Raw genomic sequence first — 16,084 nt, 5'->3', positions numbered from 1 at the left:
CTGCAATGTCGATGCGAAAGAATACCGCTATACTTATTCGCCGCCGTGTATTCCAAACCCTGGCACAAGGTCCATGTACAATTTCCCGGAATTGTGCGGTCCGCTCGGCGGAACACTCGGTGGAAATACAAAGAGCTTTGCTAGTTTACTAATTCTCACGTTAAAATGCCTAGCGACGCCAAGGATACAGCTATCGAGGTTAAGGTTGCGCAAATATTCTATTCAGATCTGTTGAGATAGCCTCAAACTAACCCCAAGCAGCTTACCTGTATGGCGGGCAAAGCATTGTTAAACACGTCAACAATTCAAGGAGAAACACGCTGCGCTGCTTTATTCGTCGCCTTGGCACTCCTTTTTACACTAACTCGCCCAATGGTATATATAACCTCGCTAATGTGACGTAACATGCACTTATAAGACGATGCGGCATCTGCACGCTATAGCAACCATAGCAAGGAGTGGTTGTTGCCTAACAGTCTGGTAACCTCAACAGCCGAAAACAAGTAAAGAAGAGTGTGATCACTGAATCCGTTAGACTTTAGTTCAAACCACGACATCTTTCGCTTGTACAGTATACATTAGCTTAGCTTGGCTTCAGCTGGCCGGAATATGTATTCTGTCCAGGGTGAAGAATAAAAATTCAATTCACTGCAATAATTCCTGCCCTAATGCATCCTGCAGCCACCGGCGGAACTGCGTGCCCCACCAAGGAGGCAAATATGTACAGTCGGGAGCAGCATGACAGGGAACAAACTTTTTGCACAAAATCGTGAATTTTTTTTTGTTATTTCTCCACTAAACTTGCCAATGACTTTTGGATATAATGCACCAAAAGGAAAACTAGTCTGAAAATAGAAGGAACTGTGCTTGTCACGCACAATGTTGGAGTAACTTTCTTCAGTTCTGCATTCCCCACATATACATACGCTGAGGGTTTAACCTGACACAACACTAGTGTAAAAAGTGTAAATGCCAAACCTTAGCAAATGCCAAACCGTGAGACAAACCTTAGCGCTCGTGTATATATTCGATATATGGTACTGAAATATTCTGCCTAATCATGTCGTCGAAGAGCACATTGATTAAATAATTTATTGAATGCCACCACTACAGTTTTGCACATGCCACTCTGTAAAGCCTATAATCGACACCGTTTAAAGTGATGTCTGCAAAATAATGCAAAGAGCACGATTGTGGACCGCATCGAAAACTGTTTACTCAATAACTGACTGACTGAAAATGCTTTATTGCTTGAAAGGAGGGGATCGTCTACTCTGGCTTTGAAACACTGCAGGAGGGAATGTCAGAGGTCATGAGAGTCCTTCCTGTTGACGGCATGCACAGGCTGCCACATGAGAACGGGTGTTTTGAGTGACGTCGGGACAGCTGGCGTGCGTCTTTTGCGGTATGCGATCCGTGCGATAGGCGAACATTTGAACGGAACTGCGAATAGCTGCCGCTTTCGCACACGCCGCGCAACCGAAGGCTAACACCCACAGCAACACTCACGCGGCTAATTGCGGACAGAGCAGATGTCTTCACGAGATGGCAAGCTCATTAGTCCTGAAGCAATGGGACTTGACGAAAACGACGACAGTGCATAATAAAGGAAGCCTCTTATCGTCCAACACGCACCAAAGGAAGAGACCTGGCCCGCTCGCGCGACTCACGTGTGGGTTGCATTTGCGTCACGTGCAGCTCGCATGCGAATAACGCGCATGTCAGCGCTTTCTTGACAAATGGTGACCGACCACGCTGCAAGAGACCACGCCGCATCGGCCGCGCGCGCGCGCTGCCGCTCCGTCACACGCGGTTTCGCGCGCCCGCGCGGCGCATCCATCCTCCCGGTGCGGGCGGCGCCGCCATTGGCTGGGCGGCCGGCGGGGGGCGTGGCGCCGACCTATTTAAGCGCGCGCACGATGCCCACCTTCTCTCGGTGCGCCATGCTTTCCTCTCGGTGCTGTGCTGCGGCGGCGCTCGCGCTCGCGTCCTCCCTGGCCGTGTTGGTGGCCTCCGCCGCATCATCCCACGCCGGCGCCGAGCCAACGACGACAACGCCGGTCACCACGACCGACGCGGCCGCTAACTGTACGCGGTGCGGCGCGTTTACGACGCAGTCTCGTGCCGTGCGGCTTCAGGCTATCAAGGCGCAGATTCTGAGCAAGCTGGGCATGAAGCGGGCGCCCAACGTGACGCGCCGCGCGTTGCCGGGCATCCCTCCGCTGCACCGGCTGCTGGACCGCTACGACGCCGGCATGATGCAGGCCGACGCGCCCTTCGAGCCTGGGGAGCAGTACGATGACGACGACGACTTCCACATGGCTGCCGAGAAGATCATCACTTTCGGACAGCACGGTGAGCCGTCATGCTGCTTGCCCGCGCCACTTGCCAGCTGCTCCGCGCGGATCCCACAGTGTTGCCAAGAGTTCCTTGCCGCTTGCAGACGTACAGCCCTGCAAGATAACCACGAGTAGCGTCAGTGAACATATCGCTGCATTTCGCTGCGAACATCTGTATTCAGCCGCTCTAACTTCGGGGCGGAGACCGTCCGTTCATTTTTCCTCCCGAGCACGTGGTCACATCCTACAGTATGAGTGGAGTGAGCGTGCACAACGCGAATGGAATTCTGTGCAAATCACAGTCGAGAGTACTCGAGCGCGCAAGGTGCACCCAGACTACTACCCGGGCGTACGTAGAGTAGTAGAGCATTGCGGTGAAGCCCCAGTGCCGGGCGCCCTTTACAAACACGCTATACTTGCCGTTGGTTTCTACTGACAATTGCTTGGCACCCTGGTCCGTGTACGGCAGGTGTTCGCTGCTCTTGATTCTCAAGTGCATGCTTTCGTCCCTTCTTTCTCCACTCGGGCGGCCATCCGTAATCGCCTCACGAGTGTGTCCCTTCCGTGGCTGTATCAGTCGCCGAGTGCGGGTTCCCTCCGAGAAACATGATTCTCGCCCTCGCGCGTGCCTCCCTCTCTCGAGTCCTTTTTCTATTACTAGAAGACGTCCCGCGGATAAGCGGTGTTTACGCAATATAAGCTTACAGCTGTACTCAGCGGCCGGTCTTTATTTCGCAGCACGGTCGTTGGACGAAGATTGAGAGTATATATGTGTGTGTATATATAATATATATAATCACGACCGTCCTTCACACTCGCCTTGGCGCTACAAAAATCCCCCCTATCCTCCACATTTTAACTGGCACACTTTGCGTGTTTGTAGCCTCCACCGTTACCCCCCAATGTTCGCATCGAATTTGAGCGTATTCAAGTGCGAGCAATTTGAGCGACATTTTTCGCGCTCCGTAACAAGACTCATTCCTTCTCGATGAAACACGAGAGAGAAAAAAAAAAGGCGCTACGAATAATTCGCGCAGAGGATCACTGTGTAAAGCAAAAATAATAAAAGTATGGTTGTCAGTTTTACTGGGAGAGTAATAGTTGGTTGTATTAATATCGTACATTTCCATCCATATTGTTTGCACCTGCGTTGCACATAAGTATGCAGCTTTGTGGTACGGTTTGATAGAAAACAATTCAGCGCGTTCGCATACATTCCCACGAGCTTACAAGCATGTATTATTGTCCGATTGGAAACGTGTGCATCTTGGCTGGGTGCGACGACCTTTGCAATGCATGCGCATAACTTCGCTTCACCAATATGTATTTGCGTCCGGCGACGATGTGGATTCGATTCTGTGCACACACACGTCAAAAAGTTAAACGTGTACGGCATATAATAATTGGGCAGATCTATGTGTAAATTACGGTATTTTATAGTCTGTACGTTCCTTTTTTGTTCAACGAGACCCTGAGGCGCGATTTGTTTGCAGACTATTTTAAGCTTCTTTTAGTTAAGAAAAAAGTGAAGGAGGCAGGCATGCCACGTGAAATGCCGAGCTGCATTGCGCGTAGAACGCGGAAGCACATTCGGGCTCCCAGTGCCTCTCTCCCATTGTGTATTTATATATCGGGGAGGTTCCTTGTCTCTGTCTGGCCCGTTGTCTGGGATGCTTTTTTCCGCCCATTTTTGGCGCGCGCGATAACGGGGAGACAACGTTGCCTTATTCGCGACTTGCTTCTCTCTCCCTCCGCTCCTTGAATCGTTTTTTTTTTTTCGCGTTGTTCGAGGTATTGTTTACAGCTGTGGCAATCTTTCCCCTTGTCTGTTTTGTGCGTTTTTTTTTTCTTCTAAAAGATAACGTTCGTCCAAGTAAATTAATAACGAAACACAGGATTGGGTTTCATCTCCTGAAACCACAATCGCTTTTTTTTTTCGGTATAAAATTACGTTTTCTCGTGGTTTTACTCCTATATATAAGGCGTGAAAGGCATAGATTACCTGGTCCGTGGAGTCAACTGAGAAGGAAATGCTTGAATTGAAAAAAGTAATAAACCAGGACGGAAAATTTCTCCTTTTTTTTTATTGCTTGTGCTACATTTTTTATTAACTTTTATTCTTCATCACGTGGCATACATTTCTTGGCATAAAACATAGCGTATCGGACTTGCCTGCCGATCGACAGACATGGGTGCACCCTTTGGTATGGCTTTGCCTGTATACACTTCTGTATGACAGTGAAAACTTTCTCTGCACAGCGTACTGTGCGTGGCACAGGCCTGTGTCTTGGCTCTCTAGTAGTAGACTTGATAGTGCAATGCGGAAAAATTTAGCCTGTTTAATCTTTCAGTTAGAAGAAATTATTGCCACTGCGAACCGATTGCCTCGCCGAGTAGCCGATATTGGTGGGAAAAGGCTACGCTTGCGATCTGCGATCATCGCTACGCATGCTGATAAAAAAAAAAAAAGAGGACGCAAGCCTAGGAGGGTTTTGCGCTCTAGAGGGAGTTGTGGACAGTCGCGCTCAGCGCATTCTCAATTACGATGCTTCCTCCCTCCTTCTTCAGAGTTATTGCATTTGAATATATTGTGACGGACTAGAAGACGACGAAGCGGGCAGTGGCATGGGCAGGAGCGCTCGTGCTAGGCTCGTAGACATTAAATCATATCATCGCCATCGGTCATGCAGTACTTTCTTCATCGCTTGCCGTCACGTAACAATATTTACCTTGGTGCACATGCGAATACTTATATACACAATGGTCAGCAACAGCTTGAAAACTGGAGCCATGGGATCTTTTATTTACATCAGCTGCGTTCTATAAGCCCATTACAATATTGCTGATCATGACCGGAACGGAACAAAAGATGATCTTTAATGTCGGCATGTGCACAGTTGTAGTTCAAGCATTTGCGGTGGTATCTGCAGAATTCCATGGGCCGTATGCAACTGTTTTTGTCTTAATACCGTAATTTCCGGTATATAATCGGCAGGCTATACATGTTTAAAACCTGAAATTTTCCACTTCGCGGGCTGTCTTTAAGTGCGGACTACATACTGCATATTTTTTTCAGTATTGCATGAAATTTCTTGAACGTATTACATTACGATGTTTTGAGAAACTTGCACTGTGCCTGCGCGCGAATTTTTAGTCGCTCGTTGCACATCTTGCTCTGGCGAGCAGTGTACCGGGTGCGGACTGTATTCCGGAAATTGCAGTATTTCGAAGACAGTCCATGCTCAATCACGCATGCGTATGTTTGAGAAGTGCACTTGAGCTAATGACGGTATAGAACGCGATATGCGAGAAAAGCTGGTCTTTGGAACTAATGGCACTCCTCAGCAAAAAAAAAAAAAGATGCCGCAGTTCTCTCATCTGCCTGAACACCGGTGGTCTGTATACAGTTTGAGACCATCAATGACCACTGATATCTAAGTGGTCTAATTCGTATACATCCGATTTCTTCACTACTTTGGAATTCACCCTGTATCCCACTTTCGATCTTGCCAAACCCGTAAGTTGGCTTTTCCGAACAGCATGCGCGCGTTTTGAGTCCAGAAGATACTGGGTCGGCAGTCAAACTTTCTGCTCCAGATGTCATTGAAACGAATACACAGTGTGTTTGCTTTCGACGCCGGGATGATTCTGAAATAATCATTAAAGTGCCTGTGAGACGATTTTGAAAGTGGCTGAGAGCAGCAGTCCCCACCTTACCTCCTTGTCAGGCTAGGCAGTATTATATACTGTAACTAAAATACAGTGATTTAATTGCTTTTTCAATGGAATGAATCGCTTTTCGGCTCTAATCAGTTAGTAATGTTGCGAATTACTTTGCAGCCACAATTTCGTAGCAAAAGTAATTAATTACTTTCGAAATTACCTATTCTGAAAGCATTGCTTTTTGTGTCGCCAAAGCTTTGATCACGTGTATGCCCTGTAAAGCAACTCTAAATCAGGAACAACGAGCGGCAAGTCTGCGCTAGTCAAGGGGTCAGTAGATATGCAGTAGAATTCAGTAAGGTCGTACGTCCGATACCGCCGATGTCTGTTGCCGGGTTGCTGTCGCTTATGAGAGAGATAGGCAGGATCGCGAACATCCTCCAAGCAGAGAGGCACTCTCGTGGTTACGTCGGCTAAACGCACTGCGATGCCCGGTCCCGATCGTCGCTATGTGTGTGTGGGGGAAGGGGGCGGGGGGGGGGGGGGGGGGGGGGTGACAAGTGGAAAAACGCATGGCAAGAGTTTTTCCAAGCGCCAGCTGCCAGAGTCGATTCCTGGGACCACCGAAGCAACCAATAACCTGCTTTGCAGGATTCAAACGGTGGAAACAGCTCTGGGCATGCAACTATGCGTTGGGTTCGCCGCCCGTTTCTGTCTTGAGCGCAGTGAAAAAGACGAGTTCTTGGCCATGAGCCTGTTTTAATTTTTTTGTTCACGTTTGCTCTATATTTACCGTGCTTTGGGCAAGAAGAGGAAGGGAGGGGGTTAGCTAGCTGGGGCGGAATTTTTAGGGACACAAATGTTTGTGTGACTCACGTCTAGAGAGAGAATTTGGCGCTTCTTTTACTGCATTTTCTGTGGTTCTTTCTATGGATGAAAAATAGACTAATTTAAGAGTAATCGCAATTCAGTGTCATTACTTTAATATCAGTAATTGTTCTAATTTACTTTTCCTAGACTTTTAAGTAATCGGTAATGCAATTTGTTTCCTTTTCAAATAATTTTGCCATCTATGCTCACTGTACATCTTTGCGTGCGAGCCGCTCTGAATGCATGGACTTCATTTGGATAGGGTTTTTTTATTGCTATCGAGAGGAATATCATGCCCAATGCGTTGCACAAAAATAAAAAAGACCAGCAATGTTTGCTGTTGCTGAATTCCGGCTTAGTCAGATTTGGTGATCACAGCTTGTGTTTATGCTGAACTGCGCGACTCGGTCCGGTGTAATTCCTGAACATATCCATTTTTTCTTTAAGCCTTACCTGAAAACCATGGAAGTTCTCCGGAATGTATAGCGTTGTCGTTGCATATGGTTAGCAACGTTAGCAGCAGTTTGGGTTGAGGCCCTGGTGGAATTTTTTCCAAGCATTTCAGCCGTGCAGAATTAAAGCCGGACGCCTGGCCGGGGTTGTTGCCCTTGGGAATGTGATGGGTCGTCGGCTGTACTCGAGGCATCACATGATCGCCTTCGGCCAACGAGAAAAAAAACGTTGCAGTTTGCACTTTTTGGCCAATGAGAACGTGCCATGTATACGGTCATGGGATCCTGGAGGTCAGTGGGACGGAGAGGAGTGATATAGCTATATGCCTGCCCCATCCTCACCCCGGAGCGAGCGAAATAATGCAGAAATGAAAGGCAGAAAAGAAAAATTAATGAGACACGATGTCGGGTTGTCTATACCTTGTACACGCGAGATAGAAGAAAAAAAAAACAAAGGCAACGAACAAGGAAGACGGAGAGATGAAACCAAAAGAAAAAAAAATCGGTTTGTGCGCTTTTGTGTCACTCATCAAAAAAAAAAAAACCCGGAGAGGGTGGGCGGCGTACAGAAAAGTGGGAAGATGCGCTCAGCGCATTTTCGTCTTATCTTTTCTCCTTTTTTTTTTTTAATGGAATTATACACCTACAACCGCTCGCTCCGCATATACAGGAGGGCGGGAAGTTCACCATCTGCTGTCCGGACGAATCGCGATACACAACGTAACTCAACCTGCGCCTTTTGACGTCATGGTGGACGCATTCCGGTTTCCGCATCTCCTGCCCATACTACTAAGCGGCTGTGACGGGAGCGTTGCTGGCGCGTTTCTATTCATCGGCGTTACACTTTCGCGACCGCGGGCGGAAAGTCAAATGCTTGTCGAGAGCTTTGGCGTTTTATCATGCGCGGCGGCGTTGCGAAAGAAGACGACACGAGTGCAACGAAGCGTTCACAGCGCCGTTGCGTAAAGAGGCAGGTTCGCGCGCGCGCGGGGCACCTGGATTGCGTTGATACAGGGACTGCATGCTAAGCGAAAGTGGTCGGGCCGTGATAGATAACTTGAGACCGATATACACGAGAAACGTGAAAAGTATATATGTGCGACTCCGGAGCCCCGCATGCATACGTAAGCCGCAGAGTCAACGAGGACGGAAGACGCCGAGGTATATATGGAAGCGCAAAGCTGGCTCGCTTAGAGGCCAGGTGGCGAAGAGACGAAAACGACTGCACAGCGTGTGCACGGACGTGGTCCACGTCGAAGTCGGGTACGCGTGCGCACCTCTGACCCGCATCATTTTTTTTTTTTTCTTATAGCTGTTCGTGACCTATACTATACACGCGCTCGTTATCTGTCCATTTTCCGCGGCGCACAACCTTCCGTATTCTGTGACGCTTGGATTTACTGCTGCTATAGCATTATTATTGCAGACCGCTTAATGCATTAGCTGCAACTTATCTTGGCAGCCTGCCTCAGCTGTGCCTCATGCACTTAGAGCTTATCTGGAACTGTTCTTTAGGCATTCATCGCTTCATGTGCGGTGTATTATTTTATTATGGGTGCACATTATAATAGTACATTCCTTATCAAGCTTGTATGCGAGGTGCAGACAATATAGTATTTTTTTAACTCATAATTGAGCCCCGCGGAGTGTAGCGCAGAAATTATGGTATGCATGTACTTCGTTACAGTGCGGCCATATACGTGTTTTCTAGCTCAACAGTACGCAAGTGTACCGTGGAATCTCTTTAATGCGAACTCGCTTAACTCGAACTTCCGGTTAATTCGAAACGCCGCATGTGTATTTCAGTGCGGGAAAACATCTGATAATTTAAACGCATGAACGATGCAATCGTTAATTCGGACAGACCGCGAAGCGCGAGCAGACCCAGCCGGTGAAGCACGACAGCAAACAACGTCCGCGCACCAGGAACACGGCTAACGATCAGAAGACTGCCCAGCGTACGCACGTTGTCGGCCACCATCATGGCAAGTCGCGGCGTCCGTGACGTTCGTCGCTCCGTTCCATTTTCCCCAATCCGCTCTTTTTCCCGAGCAGCTGTCGCGGCGTTAATGAGCCGGGGAACTTTGGCGGTCGCGTGTTACCGGAGGCCGAGCGGCATAACGTAATGCCAGGCCCCGGTTGAGGCTGCTAGTCCCTATAATCTTCTGGGAACTGTGCTTGTCCTCCCTACTGAGCGGGCTCGCGAAAAGGTCTTACTGACGCGTTTCCGATGCGGTTACCTGCAAAACGCCGTGCAAAAAGTAGTGAGTGCTTCGTTCCGATCGAGGAGCTCCCTTTACTTCGAGCTCCGGTTAATTCGAACAACAAATATTCGCCCTCCTCCTCTGTAACACATTGCCATTCTGTGGCCTAACGGTTGTTCTGACCATCAAAAAGAAAAAGGCACGAAGAAGCCAGAAAGGTTTCGCAAGGGCTTCCTGCATATTGCAGGCGACGTGGACAGACTGCAGCAAATGCAGACGCGGAGCCCATGCGAGGATATATATGCCTTTAAAGGCTCGGGTGACAAGAGCTTTGCCCCCTGCAGACTTGGGTGCTGCGCGTGTAAGGTATCCACGCCTATCCATCAGTCCGCAGCGGAGCGAGAGAAGAAGCAAGCCAGTCAGGTTTCCTTCTTGCTCTTGTCGCGGGCCGCATACCTGCGCCGAGAAATTTCTCCCATCAGCGGAGGCGCCGGTCAGCTGCTGCAGCGTCCGGCGACCGTCGCGTCGCGCCACCGACGCCCCGGCCCGGCGTGGAATGTGCTCCCGTCTCCCGCGGAGCACGCCGCCGCTACCGAGGCAGCAGCAGCAGCAGCAGCCCGTGGCGTGCGCGCGCGTTTCTTCCGCGGCGCCAGGGAATATCGGCCCCGGCGTGTCTTTACCGGTTTCGACGCGGCCGGGTCGCGGCACACTATCGAGCCGGCCAGCGAGCTACTGCCGCCTGTGCTGCTGCGACGCGCTATTTGCATAGATTGCCCTTTTGATGGAAAGCGTGCTGCTGCGCGATGGCATGCGCCTGCACGTCTCCCCAGTAGTTATATATATAAATGTGCGGCCTGCACGTCCTTGCTGCTGCGGGGTGATGTGCATGCACGTGCGGCATGCCACGTAATACGTGAGTCGGCGAGAATGCGCTGTAGAATCCGGAAACTTGGCTGCACTGGGCGCGTTGAGGAGAGGGGGGGGGGGGGGGGCTAACCAACGAAGAACTTGCGCAACAACACTGAGTCCCTTTGCAGCGTGGTTTATTCTAGCGCAACATTGCTGAGACACCGGCAAGGTTGGTTCGTTTATGGGGCTTAACGTCCCAAAACGGCTCAGGCTATGAGGGAAGCCGTAGTGAAGGGCTCCGCAAATCTCGACCACCTGTCGTTCTTTAACGTGCACTGACATTGCATAATACACGGGCCTCTAGAATTTCGCCTCCATCGAAAATCGACCGCTCATTTCACGTACGCATATGCATTTGCGAACATATATATCTTAACAGCGGCCCGCGCCTTGGGTCGCTCGTCCGAGGAGTCGAATGTCTAACCATGCTCTAACTCCATGCGGGAAATTCCGCATGCGAATTCCGATTGCAGTTCTCCCGCATGCATGCGCGGTCAGGGAGCGCGGAACCGCGACCCGCGCACCTCTGTTGGTCATGCGCCGAGGTCACGGGGAAGGAAGGGACCGCGATGTGGTCGCGGACCCCTTCGCGGGTCATGACCCCGCGAAGGGCTGCGCATTTCTTTGGGCCAGGGCGCAGTGACCCCTTCGCGACAGGTCGAATGCCTCCGCATGCCGGCGATGCGAATAGAATCGCGCCTGATTCTTTTTGTCCACGACCGCATATGCATGCGCCGCTTTGCTCAGGCCTTCAGAACTCGCTTTCTTTTTGTACTTCTTCCGCCCACTGTATACAAGCAATGGAATGCAACCATTGGCTTTCCTCGTGCTGATTTTGCTCTCAAGGGTGCACCATTTCGCCTTCCCCGCGCGGCGAAAAATCCAGGTGTCCGGCTTTGTGGCAGCGATCCCTTTATGCCTCGGAGAATTGAAGCAGGCTACGCGCTCGCCCGGTGACCTGAAACACGATTCACGATGTATATGTGCTGTATATAGTACATATGCGCGCTCTGAACCTAGGCTTCGCGTCTGTAGTCTATGTAGGATATATATATATATATATATATATATATATATATATATATATATATATATATAATGGACATGCGTGGCGAATATATACCCCGCGATCGAGGTGGCGCAGCCATTCACGTGATTCGTCGAACCTCAGCACTTTGCCGTTGGGCTTGCAGGTAAACACTGCATGGGTCCGAAGTCCCGAATTCCCGGATATATTCAATCTTTAAACGTTTGGCGACTAGCAGCTGTTCTTAGCCCTGTGTGTGCGTGCGCTCGTGGATGAAGACGAGCTTGATTTGAGAGCCGGGGGCCGAATTCTTTTTAACATTTTTTCCCCCTTGTCGAATGCCTAACATGTACCAAATATGAAGAGCTCACATACACCGAGTATGTGCATGAGTACAGAAGATCCAGACTAGACTTCGCCGCCAAGCCGGAAACGGGATCAAGAATGTTTCTACAAAGGAAACCCAGTGGTACGTTCTGGGAGAGTCAGTGATTGTGGACTTCTGGCTATGCATGTAGCAGCTCGTCTATCAAAACCTCAATCCCTGTTTAATAGAGAAATCTGTTAACAGAAAGTTCTGACGGGGCAGGGGTAGCAGGGACCTGCTATCGCATGTCTACATTCGCTCATTCGTCAAAAGTAACCAGGCTGCACGTTTTTCTTCTCAGTAGTATATTAAAGCTATTGTGCCAGACCTCAAGCTCTAAATCTCTGTATGGTAAGAAGAACTCCTGATCTCACCTTCAAAGAACTTTTTGCTCTTTAGGGAAACTGTGAGGGCACTACTATACGAATGAGAAGCAAACCATGCAGCCTGGTTACTTTTGACAAAGACTGTACCTATATATATACGCTGAAAACTCCATTACTTTTCGTCGTTCTTTAGGCGAAGGAAGGTGACAACGCAATATATCCAGTCCCCAGCCTTTATTTCCCTCTCTTCGGCGTTATGCGTACAGTGATACGTCACAGATAGTACGACATCGCACGTCAACAACACGTCACGAGATGGCGCTACGTCACAAGAGGCGCCGTATAAGTAATGGCGCCATTCACACCGCAAGAAGTCCGCTATATGCAACTATATACACATTCTTACATAGATAGATGGCTTGCACGGACATCATAGTGGCCGTCATGTTTGAGACCAGAAGCGAGGCGAAAACCGAGGCGAGAACCGAAAACCGTACTCTTTTCTGCGCATCTCCCTCTGCTCCGCATTTACAGAAGCCGTGCACTGTTTGAACTGAACTCCATTATGGGGCCCGTGGCATCACATGGGCAACACATCCATATCGATGCCATATAGGGCGTTGGCATTCGGTTTTCCTGCATGTTCGCATATCCCATCTTCATTCTTGAGCTGTAAATGGTTTAGTTGCACTTCCCTATGCTGCATGCGCATTTTCTATGCTCATCTCCGTGTCATCGCAACCGCCCGACGTGCGCGGTCCTTATATATATATACGTATATATATCCACACGCGACGCGAACTGAGATGAATGCATTACTGAGAAGCAGGTGCGCTCGTCGAGTGCAAATTGCGGCGCCCAGCGCGAATGTGCTCCCCGCCATTCATGAAGCAGTGGAGGAAGAGAGAGCGTGGTGTCCTCTGGTGCGCGTCGCGCGGTTGTGCAAGGTGTGCCCCGCTGAGCGGCGCGTTGGCGCACTGGCCTTGTGCAAGAGCCCAGGGTGCGACGCCCCGCCAAGGTTACTCGATCGCCGCCTCCCGTGAGGAGCACCCTTTGCGCGCCCGGTCAGTGGCGCGCTTACGCCCGCATGCCCTTCTTCACAAAACTTCAACAGTGATAGAATATGTTTTAAACCGAGAAATACGGGATATGGTAAAATACGTTCTTGAAGGGAAAACCGAGTGCACGTTTGGTTTTGGCGCGTGTGCCATAGTGCGCCATGTGTTTAACAGCGTCCTTCGAGTTGCTTATAGCATTAGGCTTTTTTGAATACGTCCTGCATGCGATCGGAGACTGCTTGTTAGGGACGTGTTGCGCCACTGCTGAGTAGGGGTTAACAAATGCGACTGAGCGATGGAAAGATGGAATTGTATCCGTGACTAGATGGCCTCTAGAGACATTTTATTGGTTGCCCTTCTTCACAAAACTTCAACAGTGATAGAATATGTTTTAAACCGAGAAATACGGGATATGGTAAAATACGTTCTTGAAGGGAATACCGAGTGGACGCTTGGTTTTGGCGCGTGTGCCATAGTGCGCCATGTGTTTAACAGCGTCCTTCGAGTTGCTTATAGCATTAGGCCTTTTTGAATACGTCCTGCATGCGATCGGAGACTGCTTGTTAGGGACGTGTTGCGCCACTGCTGAGTAGGGGTTAACAAATGCGACTGAGCGATGGAAAGATGGAATTGTATCCGTGACTAGATGGCCTCTGGAGACATTTTATTGGTTGCCCTTCTTCACAAAACTTCAACAGTGATAGAATATGTTTTAAACCGAGAAATACGGGATATGGTAAAATACGTTCTTGAAGGGAAAAACCGAGTGCACGTTTGGTTTTGGCGCGTGTGCCATAGTGCGCCATGTGTTTAACAGCTTCCTTCGAGTTGCTTATAGCATTAGGCTTTTTTGCATACGTCCTGCATGCGATCGGAGACTGCTTGTTAGGGACGTGTTGCGCCACTGCTGAGTAGGGGTTAACAAATGCGACTGAACGATGGAAAGATGGAATTGTATCCGTGACTAGATGGCCTCTGGAGACATTTTAGTGGTTGCCCATACAAAGCATTTCATGCCCTCAAACCCACCTTTCCGAAAGAACCTTACTTCCTAGTCCGCGGACCGCCAATGTATGGTAGATATATTTCCACAGGTAACACTCGTCGGGCGAGCACATAGTCAAGAGAGTAGTGTGTTCTGGCTGGTCCAGATATGGCCGTGATGCTACAGTGACGTCATTGAGCCTCTTGTTACGACAGACATGCTACTATGCTGTGTGTGCGTGTAACCACACACACGCACGCACACACACACACGCGCATGCACACACGACGATTTCTCTGGAGGCATCTGAAAATGTCCTGTATACAGATGTCGGCGTAAAAAGCAATGCTTCCTCCAGCAGTATACTTTGTTCCTGGTCCTTGCAAAAGGAAGACCAAATCAGCCATGACACGCATATCAACTTGCGCAACAGCCGGGATGTGCACAGAAAGGCATGGCCGCCGGCGCACCTGACGCAGTCCGTTGCTTCACCAGGTGGTGCGCACACGCGATGCTCTGTAGAGCTTCTGAAAGCTCGGAGTCTCGCGTGTTCCGGGCCACAGCAGCCATCGTTCCTGTAAGTTTCAGATGGCCACCGTAGATAGCGCCCGCATCGTATACACACACGCAGCACGATGTGCATGCAGCTCGTATGTGGCGAGCCATTCATTCACTGGTGTGCGAGAAGGGAAGACGCTGTATGCGCGCCCGTAATGGGGCGTATATAACGGGTCGTGGCGGGAGGCGAGTGAGAAGAAGGCCACCAGCCGAGCGTGGCCATCTTCGTGCCACACGCCCAGCGATGCGAATCCATACCAGTTTCACATGCATGCATGTGAACCGCCGTGTACGGGCGCAACTCCGTGTGGCTGTCCTCGGAGAAAGTGAGCCAAAAGCCACCGGCACATCCAGGGAAAGACGAGCATTTTCGCGAGAATAAACTCCCCCGCGGATATAGCGAGCAGCGTCACGCCACTGCGCTGCCTGCTAACATTGTATACCGGAGCGACATGCATGCAAATGTCGACGACATGCTCTTCATTTTGAACAGCCAGAAGGCACGCTTTCGAAACTGCCGCGGCGGGTTTTTTTTTTTTTTTTTGCTTAAAAAAAATTTCGCAGTACGGAGGATCGAAATCGTCTTTAGAATTTTCGTTTACAACTAAAACCTGTCATTGGTAGCTCCTCCGCGAGGACTAACGGTCGTCGCGGAGGAGCTATCGATGGCCGGAGGAGCCGAGGCCGGCCACTGCGTGGTTGAAACGACCTCCGTGCTCCCCGATCCCATAACTACGTTGGTTCTGTCTGTCGACAAAGTTATTCGAACACCTGACATTCTGTCCGACCTGTGGCAAAGGACCCGCAAGGAGCAACCAGGATGAAGTATTAGCAAAGCAGCAATTATTTGGCACGTACTGTTCCTGTAGTAAGCCCGCCCAATTAAAGACACTACTACCGTATCTAATACCAACTAGTCCTACCTGCTGTTTTGCCAGCCCAGTTTCTTGCGAGTCTTTTTATGCACTTAAATATCGTTGCTAATACACTAGCCCGAATATGAGAGACTGGGACACTTTATTGCGACTTTTACGCACCTGCTGTGGCAACTATATGCGCATATTGGCACGACACGTTCAAGCTATTGATTAGAAACACTGCCACACTGCATACCTCGTGGGTGGATTTAGATGGAAAACATTTCAGCAAATGTACCGCTGCTGTGGGACTGCCCATAAATATGCTCCTGTGCTTTTCTGACAACTTGCTCAGCACGTGCAAAATTACACGTAACGGGCTTGCCTTCTTTCAACTATACAGTTAAGAGATGAGTGCCACTGGCTCATCGAAGCACACTAGGTTACCGGAATCCCGCAACAAAGAACG

The 16,084-nt window shown here is 49.7% G+C and overlaps 1 protein-coding gene across 1 annotated transcript in view; it reads left to right on the top strand.

Moving 5' to 3' along the window:
* Positions 1 to 1,919: 1,919 nt before the first annotated feature.
* The window catches only part of LOC149342318 (growth/differentiation factor 8-like), a 73,370-nt gene continuing 59,205 nt past the window's right edge, over positions 1,920 to 16,084 (top strand). The window contains exon 1 of the mRNA XM_089544613.1: positions 1,920 to 2,355. Coding sequence (XP_089400739.1) covers positions 1,920 to 2,355 — 436 coding nt within the window. The remainder of the gene's footprint in view (positions 2,356 to 16,084) is intronic.

Source organism: Amblyomma mixtum, chromosome 5 (assembly GCF_055824585.1).
Source record: "Amblyomma mixtum isolate Tamu chromosome 5, ASM5582458v1, whole genome shotgun sequence".
Lineage (NCBI taxonomy): Eukaryota > Metazoa > Arthropoda > Arachnida > Ixodida > Ixodidae > Amblyomma > Amblyomma mixtum.
The sequence above is the reverse complement of the archived record's forward strand: the minus strand, read 5'-3'. Positions and strand labels throughout refer to the sequence as shown.